Source organism: Canis lupus, chromosome 4 (genome assembly GCF_003254725.2).
Source record: "Canis lupus dingo isolate Sandy chromosome 4, ASM325472v2, whole genome shotgun sequence".
Classification (NCBI taxonomy): Eukaryota; Metazoa; Chordata; class Mammalia; order Carnivora; family Canidae; genus Canis; species Canis lupus.
In genome coordinates this window covers 44,227,282-44,248,444 of record NC_064246.1, presented here as the reverse complement: position 1 = coordinate 44,248,444, position 21,163 = coordinate 44,227,282, and the positions used below count along the sequence as shown (strand labels likewise).

Here is a 21,163-nt window from a genome sequence, read left to right as displayed (position 1 = left end):
CCATGAAGACAAAGATTCTGATTTTCCCTTCATGGTCTCAGCACATAGAATAGTACCTATATTAGACATTCAAAGAATATGTGTTCAATAAATGGAAAGAGGGAAGGGAGAAAGAGAGAGGAGAAGGCAGGGCTCAAGAGTCTTTTTTTATGATGGCTAGTCTAGGAACTCTGATGAGATTTCCCCACAAGTGCTTTTAGCTTCCATGTAACCACTTATTTCAACTTCTCTTATTCTGGATTGAAATTATTTTAGTTTGAGTGCACATATGCCAACTCTGTGCTTAAACAATGTGACTCATTTACTGGGATCATGGAGAAAAATAAGTTGGAAGAAGAGGCCCGCCATTTCACTTTTTGCCTGGACATTGAGCAGTTAGTTACCCCATCCTACACCCACTTTGCCAAATGAGTAGAGCAAATGCACCCTTACCTCCCAGGTGAACAGTAATTACTGTTTGCACCATGCTTTGAGATCCATAGATGAAAGCAGTTGTAAAAGCAAAAAGTGTTATTACACTGCAAGTGGTTATAGGCTTTCATTTAGTTCTGGAAACTGATCAAGCAAGAATGTTGAAACATGAGACTAAGGTTGGCCAAATATTACACTTGTTATAATTAATTTGAGCTTAAGCTTCAACACAGTGACATGTTTCCTTTAAATAAAGTTAAGTCCTCTAAGGATGCATGAATCTATATGGGTCTCACTTTTCAGCTGGGAGCTAAGATTTTTCAGATATGCAGAAAGCGGAAAGACAAATGTGTTTCTGACTTCTGGTAGGGCGAGGAGACTCTCTGGGTGGACTGCTTACATTTGAGACACCATCGAAAAGATCCTATGTCTCTTTTACTCTTAGAGACAGTGACAAGAATGCTCACAGAACTAGAAGGATTTAGAGCTAGGGCTGAATCTAAAGGGTCTATAATCATATCTCTCACTGACTGCCAAAACAGTCTCTGGTTTTGCTGACAAGTGCTGCTCAAGAATACTAGCATAATCTCTGTGATGGGAAGCTTATTACCTACAAGGATGCCAATTCTGACGTTACTCAGCAACTGTTGATAGAAAGCTCATTGCAATCTTATCCATATTTGTCACAAATATTTATTAAACACTTTCTATGAGCAAGTACTTTGTTAGGTACTCTGGGAGACAGAAAGATTAAAAACAACAATACTAATAGTGCAGAGTCATCAGTCTCCTAGAACAATGTCCTAGCCTGAAAAAGAGCTTGAAATGTAGTAGTTATTCGATAAATGTGTGTTGAATGAGTGAAAGAGTAGATGACACTCTAGAAAGAATGATAAACCACATGCCTAAGGAACCATAATACTAGGTGGAACTTCTATAAAGGAGAGGCATAGATAAATGCAGTAGATACTGACCCTGGCATCTGAACCAATTCATAAAAGTCCATTTCTTCTTCTATAGATCATGGCTCAATTATTTGAGGATTATTACAACTTTTCTTACACCTTTTCAAGGCTCAAGACCTATAGGGCCTATAACCTATTACATAATATCCAGAGCAAACATCAGGCTGAATTTCTGCCCTTGGGAAAACCCAGCTTCTCAACACAGTCCTTAAGGTGATATAAACCTGGTATGGAGTGGACCAGCCAATCCAGATGTGATCACCTGAGCATAGACTATAGTGGAACTCATTTTATTATGCTTTTCATACTATCTCTTCCTGCACAAACCATTTGGTCATGAAACCCTTCTTTTCTGGGACACATGTTTATATACTGAGAAAACTCAGTAGTCTAAAGAACATAGTTTAGAAAATAAGAATGTAACATTATGTACTGGGCTTTTTTTTGGGGGGGGGGTGGTTACAGTTTTGCACATCTTGCATTAGATGTGTAGGATTATAGCCCATAAATATGATTTGTTGTGAAACCAGATCTTCTTCAGCCAAACTTGAACTTTGGGTTTTCCATTTGTCATTCAACTTGTGTATTACTAAGACGAGTGTAATTTAGGGCACAAAGCCTTGGATTCAGGTTACTAATTCACTATGTGATGCGGGAAAAGCCACTTTCCCTCCCTGAGCCATAATTTTGTCATCAGCAGAGTGAAATGCTTGGTCCAGATACTGAGTTTCCTTCTATAGCTAGCTTTCAATGGTCTTTAGCCAAAGCTTCCTTTGACTTTAATCCAGATTATTCTACGAATTTTACTAATCTCAGAAAAAAAAAGAGGAGCAAAAGATAGCAAAATAGCAAAGGAGATGAGCAGCAGGTTAACCCTACCCCCAGCTTCTAAGACTTCCTGACATTGCAGAATTACACATTTTGTAAAACAAACGGAAACTATTAGCCACAATTGTCTTTGTTTTCTCATCTGTACAAGGTGGCAAGAAAAGCAAAAGCGGGGATCCCTGGGTGGCTCAGTGGTTAAGTGCTTGCCTTCGGGCCAGGGTGTGATCCTGGAGTCCTGGGATGGAGTCCCATGTCAGGCTCCCTGCATGGAGCCTGCTTCTCCCTCTGCCTGTGTCTCTGCCCCCGCCCTCTCTCTCATAAATAAATAAAATCTTAAAAAAAGAAAAGAAAAAGCTTGAAAATTTTTGCATATGTTAACTTCAGTCACATCACTTCTACCATGATGGGATTTGCTGGTTGCCCACACAAACCTGTTTGTTCATGCCCCAAATTGCACATCATTGTGTCACCTAACACGCAAACTCTTCACTTACCTTAAGTCTTTCAGCATTTCAGCCCTGGTCGGCAGTGGTTTCTTTCTTGGCAACTGTGATTATTTGAAAATAGTGTCAAAACAAATCATTTCCTTCTTTTACCCCCTGACAATTACTCAATGACTATGCCTATTCCAGAGTCGCTGCCCTAGTCTCTCTTTATTTACTCCTTTCTTTTCTCTCTTCTCCACAGATTCCCTCACCCAGTTTAATTCCCCACTGGAAGTTGGGCATACATTTCTCAGGGCTGGGGGTGGGGGTGAGGAGTGGGGTTGGGGAGTGGTAAAGAAACCAATTCCTAGTGCCTGGTGATGTTTCAGAACCATGGAGAGCGGTTCTGGATGGAGACTCGGGATAATCCATTTTCATCAGCCCTTGCCTGTGGTTGCCAATTCTCATTTGGAATCCCACAGGTGGCGGAGATGACAAAACTCCACATAGAAGCTTTGCAGTAAGAACTGTTCTCCCCAGAGCTTAGAAGCCAAACCCTACACCATCACACACAAAGAACAGATTGCATCTGGGCCCTGCCGCTGTCCTAATGTCAGCCCACCTGGCATTTACCTTCCTTCCCCGGGCTGACCTCTGAAGATGGGGGCAGACTCTGGGCATTGTTCTAAGCGTACACACGCTACAGCCATTGTGTCGGCATGGGAGAGCTGCCGGTTCCTTTCCAGCCCAACACTGTAATTTTATCAACTCTGGCTCAGAGAAACCTATATTTATAATGCTAATTAGGAGGGCACACATTTAATTTGAGTGGAAGACTGTATCTCGCTGAGCCTGATAGCACAGGGCTCAAGCGACAGCAGTCAGAGGCAAAGCAGGCCTTTCTCCCTTCTCCAAGTATTTGAAACAGGGCTTACACTTGCCAAACAATTTCTCTGTTGGATTAAAAAGAGAGAGGGAGGGAGAGTGCTGAATATGCTGGAGCTCAGAAAACTTTGCGTTTATCTCCCGCCTGCATAATATATTTCTCTGTGCACTGAGAAAACATGCCTCTTATGTTATCTAATTGTTTCCTGACACATTTAGCAACATTTCACACTCTTTAAAGTGACATTAACATTGCTGACAGTGGAGGTGCTTTCATTAGATGGGCTTTGAATTGTAGCCAGGATGCACTGCAGGTCTTCAAACAGGCTTGTAAAAGGCGAGAAAGGCATTATTTATGAAAATAGAGACTTCGCCAACAGGGCCCTGTGGGTGCGTATTAATTTTGCTGACTCTAGTCAATTAAAGAACGGATGTGTGTACACATGTGCACATGCGCACACACAAAACAACTTCTCATGAGCTGAACTAATATACCTTTGTCATCTAACTGGCCACTAGGCTGCCTGGGTATCTTGAAAATTCTCTAAAACCTCTGTCCTTTCTCATCTTTTCAACCACAGCTAGCACTGTGCTATTTCAGACCTAAATCTGTCACTATGCACCCGGTCCTGAGGCTGAGTAGCTGAGACGCTGGTGTATTTGGTAGGCATGGTTATCATGCTCCCAGTGGTGGACTTAATTCTCCTTCTTTTCTCCGTTAATGCTTCCTCTTGCCCCCTCTAAGGCTTTTTTCCCCATGTCTCCAGCTGTCTGTATTAATGTATAGTTTTCCCTGAAGGGTATACTAAGTGAGCCTTGAGAGAACACTCCCAGGCAGCAGCTGCCTTTGCAGGGCCTGCAGAGAGACATTTGAAGATTCATTCTGACCTTCCTGAAGAAAGGAAGCTAGGCTTAGAGAAGATGGGGAAGGTGCAAGTCAGGTTGTGAATCTCTGCTAAAATACAACCTCACATATGATCTTGACCCAATTATGGATCCCCATACTTGCTATGCAGGCAGAATGATATTTTGAAATTGTGGACTTTTAGAGCTGAAGGAGAGCTCCCTATAGATTGTTGTGTTATGCTTATCATGCTGCCTCTTCTGATCTGCCTTCCCAGCTTATCCTAGCTGGAACTACCCACCCTTTTCTCTTGACATCTCCAATGCTGCGATGACTATGTGTGTTTTATCATAGAGATCTGAATTAATATCTTGGTTTTGTCTGTTATTTGCTGTGTGACCTCGATCAAATCCCTTGATCTCTATGAGCCTCAGTTTCTTCATCTATAAAATGGGGATAATAATAGTACCTTCTGGTATTGTTGGAAGGATTACACAAATTAAAAACCAAGAAATGTGCTGAACATTCTGCTTAAAACATTGTGAATGCTCAAAAAATTTTAGTGAATACTAGCTTCTTCCACTGGAATACAGATTTAGTGTGAGTTTGATGTGACCAACATATTCAAGTACAACAATAGAAGTATGTCCTGGGTACCAGTGGGTGGGGTAGGTGATCAAGAAAGACTTACCAAGAAGCCTGAACACCTTTAAGGAGATCTTCAGAAGAAGTTGAGATTGTCAATGAGAAGGGAATATCTTCCACTCACAGGAAAGGATATGAAACTACATCATCACATTTCTTTTTTTAAAAGATTTTATTTATTTATTCATGAGAGACACAGAGAGAGAGAGGCAGAGACATAGGCAGAGGGAGAAGCAGAATCCCTACAGGGAGCCTGATGTGAGACTCAATCCCAGACCCCGGAATCATGCCCTGAGCCAAAGGCAGATGCCTAACCTCTGAGTCACCCAGGCATACCTACATCATCACATTTCTTAAAAGTAGTGAAAGGGAATATAAGGGAAGGGAGAAGAAATGTGTGGGAAATATCAGAAAGGGAGACAGAACGTAAAGACTCCTAACTCTGGGAAACGAAAGGGGTGGTGGAAGGGGAGAAGGGCAGGGGGTGGGGGTGAATGGGTGACAGGCACTGACGGGGGCACTTGACGGGATGAGCACTGGGTGTTATTCTGTATGTTGGCAAATTGAACACCAATAAAAAATAAATTTATTATTAAAAAAAAAGGAATAAAAAGCACTGGGTGCTATCTTGTGTTAGTGCAGTAACATTGCATATGTTAACTGAGGCCTGGTGAGGGTAAGCAGTTGCTCTAGGTCACAGAACTAGCTAACATCTAGTAGCCACAATAAGGGGCTTTGGTCTCCTAGTTCCAATACTCCAGCTATACAGCCAGTGGGGATTTTTTTTTTCTCGGTACAAAGCAATGACTTTCAAATGACATTTAGAGAAGGAATGAACTAATGTATATGATATCCATGGCCTAAAAAACTAGACCTAGCACCAATCTCGTTTACATTGTCTATTCTGGTTTCAAAACATTTCTATATCTTTGATGGGGATATTTTCAGTCTTCCTGTTAGTTATGGGTGCTTAGACTCCCAATATATTTCATCTGTAGCATCTTATCAAGGATCAGTCAATGAGAAACAGGCAGGATCGTGTGAGTGTAGCAGCAGAGAGATGAAATGGTCCAAGCATCTGCTGCATAGAGCCCATGTTTTATCTCTGTGGTCTCTAAGGCACATAGCAAAACACAGACTTACAGTTGAGAATTGTTTGCTCTCTGCAGACAAAGCTTTTGAAAAAGAAAGCTTCCAATAAAGAAAAAGAAAACAATTACCATTTGCAGAACACTCATCATTTGCAGTGTACATTCATATATGTTCTTATTAAATTCTCAAAATGTCCTGGAGGTAGGGGACTAGGACAATTACCTCATTCCCTTTTAATTGATGATGACAAAACTTACTATTTACTTCAGAACATTCATATAACATCTCTCTTAATATTTATAATTATCTATGTTGTATATTTATACACATTCTGCTTACCAGACAATTGAGCACAAAAGAGTTAAGTGACTTGCCTAAAGCTACCCAGAAGATCTGTGGCAGAGTCAAGATTTGAACTTCAGCCTGGTTCTACTGTCATCCATGTTGTCATCAGTGATTGGTACTTCGTCATTACAAAGGTTAAAGTCCATTGTCATTTCCAGCCCAGTGTGGTATGAGCTTTAGAGCCAGAATGCTGAGACTCAAATTTTTCTTCCCAACCAACCTATCTCTTCTTAATTCAGTCTTACCTTTCTTAAAATGAGGTTAATATTACCTATCTCAAAGGGCTGTTATAAGATTAAATATAATAATACATGTAAAGGACTTGGAAATAATGCCTAGCACATCATAAAAACTCAGTTAATCTTAGCTATTGGATGTTGTTTCCATATCCCCTGAACTTAAGAAATGACCATAAAAGTAAGCTAGATTCCATGTATCATGGGGGAGGTTTTCCAAGGCTCTTTGAAAATTAAGTTTCAGCGTGAAAATACAGTTTCTTTAAATCTTTCTTCAACAGTTTTCTCCACAACTAAGCTCTTTTAAAGAGTATAATGTAGATTCCAGGTGGGCAAGGAAATAATCCAGCATATCTTCTGCATGTTATTCAGCTCAGACAGACAACTCCATAAGGGACTGCAAAGTCCATATAGTTCAGCACTCTGACCTTGTGTTCTTATGTAATGTTGGATCACATCTCCCCTTCAGTTCCCTAGTTGGGAAATTTTTATGGTTAGAGTTAAATCACATCTTGCACAGGAGTTAGGTTCTAAGCTCAATAGCTGAGCCAAAAAATACCGTCGCATCACAATTCTGGAAAATTCTCTAGAAAGGTGTACCTTGGAGACTGGCATATTATCTCTGAATGAATCTAACAGTAAGTTTTCCTCAAAGTATGTCACAGACTGCTAGGTCTTTATTTGAACATCAACTCAAGTAATAACCTAATACTCTAGCCACTTGATTAAAAGAAGAAAACATACATTTAAAATCAGAATCCTTTCTTTTCAACAAAATACTTACACACTGAGAGGCACCTAATACCCAAGACCAACAGCTGCAACAGCCCACAGTGAAGTCAATGCCATATGAATTTGATATACATTTAATAAACTTTATGGAGTGAATTGTTGTAATCAACCAATCACACTACTATTTTATTGCATACAAGCTCTGGTCTGGGTGCTAGGATATAAACGTATATAATCCACACTTTCTCCTCAGTCACTCACAGTCTCATGAATGAGCCAGACATTTAGACAAATAGGCTAAGATATTACAAGTACAATTGACCCTTCAACAACATGGATTTGAACTGCACAGGTCCGATTATGCACACATTGTTTTCAATAAACACTGTTCAGTACTATAAGTGTATTTTCTCTTATGATTTTCTTAACATTTTTTCTCTAGCTTTATTGTAAGAATATCATATAAAAAACATAAAACATACGAAGCATGTATAATTATCAGTTATCGGTAAGGCTTCTGATCAACAGTAGTAGTTAAGTTATAAGTAGTTAAGTCAAAAGTTATAATATGTGGATTTCTGGAAGTCCCAGGGTGGTTCAGTCAGTTAAGCATCCAACTCTCGGTTTCAGCTCAGGCCCTGATATCAGGGTTGTGAGATTGAGCTCTGCATCAGGCTCCATGCTAAGCATGGAGCCAGTTTAAGATTCCCTCTCTCCCACTCCTTCTGTCCCTCCCTTCTCACTCTCTCTCTTAAAAAATAATGTAGATTTTTGACTCTGTCTAGTATCAGCTCCTTAACAGTCAACTGTACAATAATAAAAACTTGTCCTGGGTACCTTTGGATGTGGTGATCAGGAAAGACTTACAAGAAGGTTATATTTGAGCTGAATCTTTAAGGAGGTATTCAGGACGAAGTTGAGACTGCCAATGAGAGGACAATACCTACCATATACCAGGAGAGATATGAAGAAGGAAATATAGATATTCAGTAGTCTAGTAGCTTTAATGTAATTAGAGTATAGGGAATGAGGAGGTCTGGCAAGAGCTGATTGCCATACAAGACTTGGAACCTTATTATGCAGGCAGTGAGTATTTTGGGGAGAATTGAGAGAATAAGCATGATGTGAGCAAATTTGTACACTCAAAAGCATGTTGGCTCTTGTATGGTGGGAAGAAACATAGGACTGAGAGATACCAGTAACTGGGAAGCTAGAGCCATAATCTGGACTATACTGTCCCAATGTGGTGACCACTAGCCATATATGGCTGTGGCTATATAAATTTAAATTCATTGGAAATTCAGTTCTTCAGTTGAACTATCTACATTCCAAGGGCTTAATAGCCACATGTATTAAACATTTTACACATGGATTATGCTCCTTGTCACAGAAAGCTCTATTGTATAGCACTGATCCAGACACCTACACCTGTCACCAAAATAACAATGGCATGTTATCTTAAAGGAGTTGGGTGGTGTAATTACGGTATATGTATCAAGCAACTGGGAATTTCTGGTCAAGAGGTTTTTGAGGATTCATTACCTTTTGGTGGATGTTTGTGTCACTGCGGATAAAATGGATTTGTGTCCTCAAAAGGGGAAGCTGCACAGATTCACTACATTACATCTCATGAATATGAAAGGGCTCCCATTAGAAAATTATAGAAATCATGTTAGTTCAAAAATAAACTCTACCTTCCATCTCCAGCCTGATCTATATTTGACACCTTCCAAAGTGCAATGCTTTCAGGAAGATGTGACATATAAACATGCAAGTTGTTAGATGTAGTAACAACACTCAACTGCATGGAGCCCCGCACTGTGAATACAGTTCATGCTAGCGCTCCTGAAAGAGGGCCCTCTCCCTTGAGCAAGTCCAACAGCTCACCACTCATCCAATAAATCACATATAATAGCTTCTGGGCCATCGGGATGGCTTTGTCAGGGCCATCCGAAAACACTTTGTTTCCAAGAAATGCTTAGCAGGGCTTCACTGAGTTTAGTGAAGTGTGAGTGAGGAGGGCAATTAGGTCTTCTGTAAAAATAAAAACTTCAAACGAGGTGATATGGAATGAGTTAGGTTGATATCGCCTCATTGACAAGACACGAAGGGTCAGCATGAAAATTCCTCAGGTGAGGTTCCATAAGCTACAACTGAGTTGGAACACTCTCCCCTGAATCTCTTGTCTCTCTGAAGATAACCCAGTTCTCTCTAGACAAACAAGTCTCTCCTAACTCCAGAGAAAGGCATGCTGTAACTTCCCTCAGTGATGACTTAGACTCAGCTTGAGGAAATTCTCCTGCCCTCTAACATAAATGCTCCAATGACAATGTAAGCTTACTTGCTTGAACTTTCCTTAGGTGAGGAAAAGAACTGGCTGACTCAAATTTTGCACTTCTATTATCTGTCCAATTCTTATCAATTGGAAATAGAAGCTGAAAGATTGACCATGTCAATCTTTCAAACATAAAGTATACTAATCTAAAGCTATCACTCTAACTGACCCAGGGTTTCTCATCCTCAGCACTGCTGACATTTGGGCCTGGAAATTCTTTGTTGTGGAAAACTATTCTGTGCATGGTCTCTGGTCTCTACCCCCTACAGGCCAGTAGCATCCTCTCCCCACCTCAACAAACTGTGACAATCACAGTGTCTCAAGACATTGCCAAATGTCCCCTAGGGAGCAAAATTGTCCCCTGGTAAGAACAATTGATTCAACCTAACATCAACACTAAATGTAAGCAGGCTGCTACAGCGAATATATATCATATGATAACAATATAAAATATGAATGTATATATGTCTGCATTTTCACTTAAAATTCTATATTCATTGCGGTCATTTTGCATTCTACAATTATAATCAAAACTAATGTCTCTGTTCTTTTAAAAAATTTAAGGTGTAGATAAGTAATTGAGTCCCTCTCACACTACCCAAGATCAATGCGGTGTATGTAAAGCCCCACACCAGCTAGGAGGCGATCTGAGTTTTTCTCCAATGCTGAGGACAAACAGCTGCTGTAGCACATGCTTGATGGGTAACAAGTAGACAGCTACCTGCTTGGATCTCTCCTCTCCTCTTTAGTGCCCACAATATTCTTATAAATCTAGATACCTTCCACTGTAAGTGGTTTCTCTGGGACCTCACAGGTTTGATTTCTTGTGATTTAAAAGGAAGGAAGTCAGCTTACAGAACATGAAATTCTTACAATACTGGAGACGGGAAATCTAGAATCTGTTGTCAATTCTCAATAACTGTGAGGCACTGGCAAAGTCATTTTCTCACTTGGGCTTGATGATGAGTTTTAGGCAGGATGCATTTGGTTCTCAGTGACAAAAATAAACTCAAGTAGGCTTAAGAAACAAAACTACCACCACCAGCACTACCACCACCACCACCACAACAACAATGAAACAAAGGTAGGGTGGAGAATAAATTAGTTCATATATTGAAAAGCTTAGTGGCAATGCTGCTTCAGGCCCGGCTAGTTCCAGGTACTCTACCATCACCATCAGGAATGACTCCCCTCTCTTCTCACATCTCTGCTTGCCTCTCTGCTGACTCCATTCCTTGAGAGGTCAGATGGCTGCATTGTTCCAGCCTTAACATCTTCCAGAGCCTCCCTAACTATAGCCCAGCCAAGCACATACGGCAAGTGCTTGTGAACGAGATGGAAACAATAAGCTGTGAATCTCGTTAGCTCCATCCAGGCTCTTGCACCTACTATGGGCAATTTTAGGGACCCTATGTATATTATCTCCAGTCTTCACAACTATGTAGAAAGTCAGTGTTGTTATTAGCAGACAGGCCCAGAGGAATGAAGTAGGTCACTCAAACTCACCCAGGAAATAGCATAGCTCACTTAGCCTGGCTTCAAAGTCTAGGCCTCTCTCTATTTCTCACTTGGGCTGTGGAGGACAGAAACAATTAGGTAGGTTACGAGGTTAGGGATGGGTTGCACAGTGCAGAGAAATGCTGCAGACATGATGGCAGAAATAAACACTTGCAGAAGATGAGTGATTTCCTCCATTGGAGCCCATGGTTTCATTTGAGGTGGGGTAGAAATTAAGAATGGAATGAATTGGATGATGGAGCCAATTAATAGGTGAATTGCCATGTGAGGCAATTCCAGGCTTAGGAATAGCCCACTGCAGTGGTGGTAATTCACTAACCTGAGTCCCCATCTTGGTTCTGACCCTTGGGTGTATTATTTATATCACTGAGTCTCCAGACAGTATTGTGATAGTAAAGGAGGGGGCATACATAAAATCCCTGAGTTGGATTCTTAGCATGTAATGTAGGCTGAACAGATGTGCAGTGGTTTCATCCATGTCTCTTCAGCTGGAGGCAAGGAGTCCAGCTAAATCTGCAGGGTGCCTTGTGCCTTTTGTGGTGGTAGGCTTGGCTACCATGCCCCAGAACTTCACTGGAGCCCATTATACCTTGAAGAATGTTGCACCTCACAGTCCTTCACAAGCCCGTGTGCAGAACTAGGCAGAACTTCAAGAATCATTTTCCTGAAAAGTGTTCTCAGGAACTCAAAAGCAAGTAGGCCCATATTTCTAAAAAATTCATTGGTTATAAGCAAAAGGAAGGTAATATCTCAGGTATTAAATTATTTCTGTTCACACAAATAGGTACCTCACTTTTTAACCCGATCAAAAACAGGGGCTTCACAAACCCCAAGCATTTGAGAAGGAAAATGATTAGTTAGATATCTGATTAAACAAAGTATTGGAAAATATCATTAGGACACGTTTGAATTCTCTAACCAACTGTTTTGCCTATGCTAACACAGTTATTTTGCAATACTCAACTTTAATGCAAAAAGCTATGGTTTTATTTTTTTATTTTTGAGAGAGAGAGAGAGAGAGAGCCCACATGGAGTGGGGAGGGGCAGAGGGAGAGAGAATCTTAAGTAAGTTCCCCACCCAGCGTAGAGCCCAACACTGGACTTGAACTCACAACCCTGAGATCATGACCTGAGCTGAAATCAGGGGTTGGACACCTAACCAACAGAGCCACCCAGGTCACCCCACAAAACAATGTTTTTATTAAATTCCTGAACTGATGAAACCACAGAGGAATCCCAGTTTCTGGCTCATGAATTGCTTTCTCCTCACAAATCTTTTATTCGACCTGAATGGTCACTGTGGTTATTTGTAGGAGGAGCCTTGATTCTGCCCATTGTTAATTACCTCCCCTAAGATGACCTCAGTGGTACATTCGAGAAGGAGACCAATGAGTTTGGATTTCATATCACATTAATTTTTTAGTAATTATCCTTTTCTGGTGTGAAAATAGTAGAATGAACCATTCAAGGCTTAAATTTCAGAGTCAGATTGCCTGGATTCAAATCCAGCTAGTTCTGCTACTTGCTACCAGTGCAATGATAGGAAAGTAAACCCATCCAGGCCTCAGTTTCTTCACTTGTAAATGGGTATGATAATAATACTTTGTTCATAGAAAAGTTATGAGAGCTAAAAGAGAAAAATACATTAAAATCTCTGCTCAGTTCTTAACACAAAGCAAGACCTGATTTATAAGTGGTAATCTGGCCTTTGAAATTATTATTTTGGATTTGATCATTCCTGGTACTGGGTTTTAGTTTGGTTGGTTTTGTTTTTTGTTTTTGGTTTTTTGTTTTTTGTTTTTTTTACTGTCTCCTGAACATATCTCTCTGCTTCACCAAAAGTCCTGACACCCTGTCACTACATAGATAAATTAAGCATTATCTACACAGAACATTTTAATATCTGCTTGCCATTAATATTTTGAATGAAAGAGGAACCAGTTGTTTTAAGTGAATTTGGAGAATCCATCTGCACCATGCCTCCTATCATAGGTTAGTGAATATATTAACAAATGTGGGCAGCAGCAGTTTCACAGATGACATTTACCACCTCGGGGATGGGAAGAAGAGTTTGGCCCTTTCTTGGAGAACTAAAGTTGGATCCATGTCAGATTAAGGAGAAAAATGGTGCTGTAATTAAGACAATGGAAATTAGAAGAATTTGACTTCAAACACAGATGGTGTAGGATGAAGTTTTCGGGTTTGACTGAAACTGTTGGAGAATGAAGGCCTGGAGCAGGGCTGGCAGATAAGCACTCAGCATCCATTGCCTTGCCTCCACTCTTGGTCTGTGATTTTTCTAATTGCTCATGGCATTGTTTCCTACTGAAGCCAGGGCACCCTAGAATCCTTCTGAACACAGCATTCCAAACATCTACTACCAATCCATCAGAGTTAGCAAGGAAACTGCTTTGTCCAGCTGTAGGTCTTTTAATCAGAAACATTTCATGAGTTGAAACTATCGTAAAATCTTTACTCATTTAGAAAAAGATAAATTAGTAAAATCTAAATTAGTCTTCATTTTCAAGGTTGTGGGGGAATCCAATCACACAGATAATTAGTTAGACTTTCATTTACATGGGGATCTTGGAAAAGACACAGCATACACACCCACACATACACAAGACCATATGAGTTTAATGAATGACATATTGCTGCCTTTGCATGTTTCCTCTTGCTTTTTTAACAGATTAATTAAAACTGGTTTTCCTTATATTTGCTGAGGACTCTATACACATTCCAAGAAGAACTTCAAACATAGTTTGGGGGTCAGGGAGCCCCTGTAGTGCATAAAGTAGGAACCAGGTAAGTGCATAGCCCCTGGTTACATGCCTGTCCCACACTAGGTATTTCAGTAAGAAATCATGGTTCTATAAAGTGAGCCTGTATAAGTTCCAACTTTTTCCCCTGTACTTTGGAACCTGTTTGTGTCTGTGCAGATGGTCTCTGTCAGTTGGAATAGTCGGGGGAAAAATGTAGCATAAGTGAACAAAATTAGCAAATGACATAGCAAACAGAGAACAGCGTACAATTTGACTGGGGGCAGATCTAGGGACTGAGACATTTCCCAAGTAATGGTAGGTACCAACAAGTGGCTTAAGGAGCCACCAGAAGCATGGTTTTAAAGGGGGCGGGGAAATAACAGGAATCAGACAATTCTGTGATGTGTATTTCTGGACGGTGAAGTAACCCCCCGCACTTTCATTGTGGTATGACTGCTCTTCCATTGTCTGTATTTGTATAAATTAAAAAGCAGTTCTGTCTGTACTATATGAAATGAATTCATGCTGAACAAAATTTCAAAAAGTTCATGTAAAGAGTGATTTCACAGCAACTATCATATCAGGCTCCTGGAAAATTGCGCTTGAACTTCAGTTCCACCTCAGTCACTCAAAGGAATTTAAAAATTGGCTTCCAGCCATTCTTGTTCTTCAGCATGCATTTCCAGATATGCCTCAATAATACAAACATTAAAGCCTATTGATTGTGAGTTAAAATCTGTTCCTACCAAAGCCTCGCCGCTAAGTGGACGTCAACACTGACTCCACCGTGCCCTGGTCAGGACACCTCTACATTCAAGGGCCTTGAAGAAGGCACAGGGTAACACGGCTATGAAGGAGCCACTTTGAACTTCATAACAAAATTACATGAAAAGCTATGAACTCTACCAGATGATAACTGCTATAAATAACCATTTATTCAAAGAAATGTTTCTTACTTGAAATCTTGAGAGTGCCTTGGGACTGGGAGATGGGAAACTGGAAACATGATTTGTAAATCAACCCTCCCCTCTCCTTGTATGTCTTCCTCTTTTTTTTTTTTTTTTTTCCGTCATGCTGTCAGGGCAAACACCATGCAGAGTAGTTAGAGGGGATTTTGGGACACGCAAACCTGAGTTTGATCCCTGGCCCCTGTCACTTGCTAACTATGCAATTTTACTGCTCCGTGCCTCAGTTTCCTCATTTACAAAGTGGGGATCATAATCATTCTAACCTTTTAGAGATACTATATATAAAGAGGCTGACACCGTGAGTTCCAGATAGTCATTGCCCCAAAACATGAGCAGTCACAATAGTAATAATGATGATAGTTAGTAGGGAGAGAGTTATGGGACAAATATGGATTAAATGTTAGCCCTAATTCTGATGAAACTCTGACGTGCACAGGCTACTTCTGCTGGAGCATTTGGCAAGAACATCATGCCTCCCAGGGCTCCCAAACTGTTAGATATAAATTGAATCTTTCAAGCCAAATTTCATTTATCCATTGCTCTATTTTAGGGATGATGATTCTTCAGCTGTGTTACTGGACAGGAGCCCCTAACACTTGAGCTGTAGGAGTCTCATTCCCTGTCTCTTTCTACAACTCCCATCCTCAAAAAAGTAACAGGCTAGTGGCTTGGTGGCTCTGTGCTACTGTCTGTCATGTTTCCTCTTACCCGTCGCCTTTTCTTTCAAAGATTGCTCAGGCATCAACTTCCCTAAGAAAGCTTGTTGGATTCTCTCCCCCTACATCTCCCTGCCTAGGCTGGACCAAGTGTCCTCTTCTCTACCTCCACAGAACCATGTCCTTACATGCCACTCTCTTCTTTATTGCATGGTACTGAAATGAGGTACTTACCTCTCTGCCTCCCCTACTCGACTGTGAGCTCCCTGAGGGTAAGAATGATGTCTTGCTTATTTTTGTATTCTCAGTCTCGAATGGAGTGTGTGTATTAGGCACTCAAATTTTATGGAATTAAATTGATCTATCAATGACACTTAATACACTGAGGAATAGATCAGGAGATGCAATTATAAAAGTGGCAAGAAAAAATGGCATCCATTTGAGGTGCCTGAAAATGTATTTGCATATGTAGTACATCCAAAAGCAGGAAAACACATTTCTTCTGACTCAGATACTTCCTGCCTGAGTTGAAACTCTAACTGGATTCTTGAGTTTGCTTTCTCAACACCTTACCCTTCTTTCCACACTTCCAGCTTTAGGGCATATCCCATGGGCTGCTACTCTTGGCTCATTTCTCTGAGCCTCCCAAATGAACAAACCAGCAGACAAGCAATCGCAAGGACCCCAACAAGTAAGGGTGAATCGGGTGAAAGTACACACGGCAATTATCTTCACTCAGCAATTTGGCTGCCAGGAGCTTCCTGCCATGTGAAAGAGAGGTTGCAGGAGCCTTCTGTGTGGAAGGAGAAATTTTTGACCTAAGGGCAGCTCTAAGTTACTGCCCACCACCTGCCAGGCTGGCTGCTTCTCCTCATGGCCTGGAGTAGCTGTGCTTTGTAGGCAATACCCCATCATAGGCAAAACAAAACAAAAATGAAAACAAAACAGTGGTGGAGAGAGTGGGGCCACTGGCCAATTCTTTAGGATGCACATTCTTCTTTCTCCCTCTACCCTAAACTAATTAATGTGGTTAGAGTCTATGTTGTTTATTTGCTCATGCATTCAAAAGGTGCTGTTCATTAGGAAAATTTGAGGTACGGGGTGAATAATGTAGACTGATGTCCACCTTCAGATAGTAATAAGGACTGAAGAAATTTAAGCAGGCTAATAGGATAGAGTGCATAGGTGAGCAACCTGGAAAAAGGCAAACAGGGAAAGTTTCAACAGAAGGAGTAGGCTTGTGAGTATCAGTGATGTGGTAAGTGGGGAGAATATTCCACATAGTGGGAACAGGAACTGTGAAGACAGAAGGGTATGGCATGTTGAAGCAGCAGAAGTAAAGATGGCCACGTTGGCTGGAGAATAGGGGGCCAAGTGGAGAGTGGTTAGAGCCATTATCGGGAACAAGGTGGGAGAGGCAGCTTGTGCCGGAGGAAGAAAAACACATAGGTGATCATAAGGATTTTCAGTTTCTTTCCATGTACAGTGGGAAGCCATTGGAGGGTGCCAAGCAGGAGAGTGCTAAGACCTATTTCTGTCTTGAAAATAGTATTCAGACTGCTGTGGAGAAGGGATGTGGACAGTGGGGAGTAGAAGGTATATGGCAGGAGGGGAAGCAGGGAGACCAGCATGAAGATAGTTCAGTGAGAGACAATGCGGAATTATAGTAGGGCAGTGGCAGGGAAGATTGAAAGAAATGAATGTTTCCCTGACTGATTGCATTTCAGCTGTATAGATGGACATTTCCACTAGTGCCCATTTTGTGAAATATGCACCTTCCTACAGTATGAATTTGGACATTTGGAGGAACATCAACCCACTTGAAAAAATACATCTGGAGCATTTCTTTCTTTCTTTTATTTTTTGGTTATTTATATTGTGAGCTGGTTTCAATGTGACTTTCTCTGGATGCTCTCATGACACTCATTGCTGACCTTTGACCCCTCTGTCCTCTTTCCCAGGTCGTCCCATTCCACCTACATCCTCGTCTAGCCTCCTCCCATCTGCTCAGCTGCCTAGTTCCCATAATCCTCCACCAGTTAGCTGCCAGATGCCATTGCTAGACAGCAACACTTCCCATCAAATCATGGACACCAACCCTGATGAGGAGTTCTCCCCCAATTCATACCTGCTCAGAGCATGCTCAGGGCCCCAGCAAGCCTCCAGCAGTGGTAAGGAAACTGTGGTGTCTGAATGCGTGCTGTTGTCTGTGTGGCATTCTTGAGTCTGGAGAAATGACAGCCCCAAAACGAGGGCTGAGGAGAACGTGGTGTGGGGAGCATCAGGTGAAACACGCTTGTCGCTTGTGGCATTGCAGTTGTAGGATACATTTATTGAAGGTCACAGTAACTGAAGAGATTTTGCTTTTCTTAACAGGGCTTGGGCCTCCTTCACTGGGAGGGATTTGCCCACTGCTGCACATGAGAGCGTGCAGGTCTCAAAGGTGAAGTGCAGAGAGACAATGGAATATTGAATTTTGTATTACTACAATTCTGGTCATAGCCGAGTGACCCTCGACACCCTCACATGCCCAATTTGTGTGCATTTCAGATCTCTTGTTTTTTGATGGCTGGCTTCTGACTTTTTCTTCCTTACTTGTTTAGATGATTTTGTGATTAAAATGCGTTCCCTTGACATGAATACCGAATGCCTTGCCAAGTCTGAAGTGTTCGGGGGGGTGACCTCTCCTATAACCCTCTGCATGTGCCACTTCACTTGAATTTAACAAGCTGATCACATGGCACCATGATAAATAGTGTCTCTTAAGTCCTAGTTCTCATTGTGGTTTTCGGTTGCATAAAGCAAAGGGACTGGTCAGCAAGGTTCTCTCACTCCTTTGAGGATTTTGTGGCTACTGCCTCAGCTCCCAGTTTCTAGATTTTAGGTAAAATTGTCCCAGACTTAGCAATAATCATGTCTTATTTTGACCTGCCTTGTTGGTGAAATGGTCACAAAACATATGAACACAGGAATGGGCAAATATCTAAGGTTAAGTACCCGTGGCCAAGGACAGACATTTGCAGAAATTAATTGTTCCTGACCCAATGGCTTTGGAGCTATCTTCTGAATTGACCACTCATGGTGTTCATTAGCATTTCCCATCAAAGGCAATACAGAGCTTTCCATGCCAAGAGCGTACCTTGATGAGATTGTGTTTTGGCTTCACCCATGAAAATATGCCACCACTGGCCTCAACCTCTACAATTAGAGAGGACCTCCCAAATACATTGAAGATGATTCATTCTGAAGATGGAATGATGGACTGCTACTTAGGTTGGCCCATGCCCTTCTTCAAAGCCAGGCCTGATATATTTAGTAAACTCGTATTCTTTTTCAAAAAAATTACCTAATCAAATCTCTCATCAAATGAGCAATCCATTGTTGATATTATGAAGGCCTTTAATCTACCATAAATCTTTATTAGAACTCATCAGAGCTTCTAGTTTGAGAGAAATGTGATTATGGCACTCTTAAAATGACATTACATCATTGGGGTGATTGGTTTATCATTTGGAGAAGAGACATCAATCATAACTAGCATAACCACACAGTAAATGAATTCAACCTTTCTACTGCGGAACAATGACACTGTAATTGCTCAAAATCAGGCTTAAAATGAAATCGGAAAATGCTCTTTCTTCAAATGTGATGTTAACTTAATGGAATATATTATGAAAAATCATGTTTGAGGAAATTCTATATAATTAAAAATATGTGGAAATATATTCCCTTTTTTCTTTCATCGGAACCTGATTTTAGCTACAGAGCCATTTTTTTTTTTTTTTTTTGCTGCAGAGATTATGTTGCATTTAATTGAACTATCCTCGCTTATGTTTTGCTGCTTTTTATTTCATACTATGTAATCGTGATGAATATTGTATTATGAAGGACAAGAGGCTTTTGAAATCAGGTGCACCTGCTGATAGCTTTTTAAAAACAGACAATTATTAGGGAGAAAATGAGCTTTTAAAAACTATATCCTTTTATGCATATATGGATAGCCGAGCAAAGATTATTTCCAGAAGAGAGGTCAGTTCATATCTGAGGGCCATCCAGAATGTTTTCTCAGTGATAACACTGAGAGATTTCTTTTCTTTTTGACATTGTATCAGATTATAAGTTGTTGATAGGGTGTTTTTGTTGGCTTTCTGCCTAATCGAGACCTCACTTTGGTGGACACAACAGATCTGTGTGTTCAGAGTCAAACTTAGCTATTTTTCATCACTCACATCAATTTGTTCAGCTCACTTAAGATTGATAGCAATTTAAGCTTCAGTAACAGGGGGAAATACTGCAGAACATTTGAGGGTCCATTTTCATCCCGAACTAGAGCTGTGTGGATACAATTTATTCACCTGAGGGGTGAAGACCCAATTGTGCAGTACCCTTGTTTTCAGCAGGTGCTTATCTGAAAACTTGTTAAAGCTCTGGCTAACGGGCAGTCATTCAAAATTCTTGACTCTAACTTAGCTAAGTGAGTACAAATCAAGTGCAAATATGTGTGCTCTTAGGTAGGGGTGTGTGTGTGTATCTGTGTGTGGATGTGTGTCTTATGGAATGGATCTGGGGTCCAGGGTGAATTGGGGATTCTATCAAGATCAGAATGCAGTTGCCATGAATTTAAATTTGACATAAAGGATTGAAAATAGAGTTTGACACAGAAGATGCAAAGTATAGAGCTGCGTGCCTGGGTGTCCTGAATTGAATTTGATGAAAGGGGCTGGGTGTTTCTGTAGGTGTCCTGGCACAAACAAAATGACCATGTGATTCGTTGTGTTATGTTTAGCTGGTTAATTGCACAGAATTTTTTTAAGTTGGTCACTTGTCAGTGACCTTGTGTTCTGAAGACCTGGTAGTAGTTTGATCTTTGTCTCTTTTGGGGGAAATGAAACCTCTTCCAGCATGTTCGGCCCATACACGACAGTAAAAAATTTATTTGCAGCTATCCTCTTATTGTTGCTGTTAATACTTGACATTACTGAAGCCCATCACTAAGGAGAGTCAGTACTCACATTGCCTGCCCAAAGAGCCTATGTTCTAAAGAGACAACTTGGACATAAACTACACACCTAAAATGTTTTGACAACATGAAAACATCCTCAAGGCAACAACAAAACTTCACCTTTATGACTTGACTGTCAGTATTTTCTGTGACTGCAATGCATTCTTTAGTGGACGGTACTAAAACCTCAGCACCTCTGAAGCCGAACTGCCCTAACCTTCAATCTATGCCAATCCAGCAGTTATCCAGGTACAGCTAGTTAGATGCTTCGAAGGGTAGTGCCTTCCTTTCCCTCCAAGCATTTTCTTCCAGATAGCTGAGCTCTGGCAAGTGGCTCATCCCATGTTCTGACCTTCTGCCAGGGTGGGATAGTTCCAGAGATGTTTCTTGTATACAGAAGCATAATTTCAAATCCTATGAAACAACTCATCTGGAAAAAAATCTGGATCCCAGCAGCAGCATAATGGAGGCTCCTGCAGATGGAGGAACAAGACAGCCTTCCAAATCAGGATAG

At 40.9% G+C, this 21,163-nt stretch overlaps 1 protein-coding gene across 10 annotated transcripts in view; it reads left to right on the top strand.

Moving 5' to 3' along the window:
* TENM2 (teneurin transmembrane protein 2) overlaps positions 1-21,163 on the top strand; it is a 1,512,848-nt gene that overhangs the window by 1,130,605 nt on the left and 361,080 nt on the right. For 7 of the 10 annotated variants that reach the window (XM_049109164.1, XM_049109163.1, XM_025435138.3 and 4 more), the window contains one exon: positions 17,609-17,818. The exons of the other annotated variants lie outside the window; for them this stretch is intronic. In XM_049109164.1, coding sequence (XP_048965121.1) covers positions 17,609-17,818 — 210 coding nt within the window. The remainder of the gene's footprint in view (positions 1-17,608; positions 17,819-21,163) is intronic. 10 annotated transcript variants of the gene reach the window in all.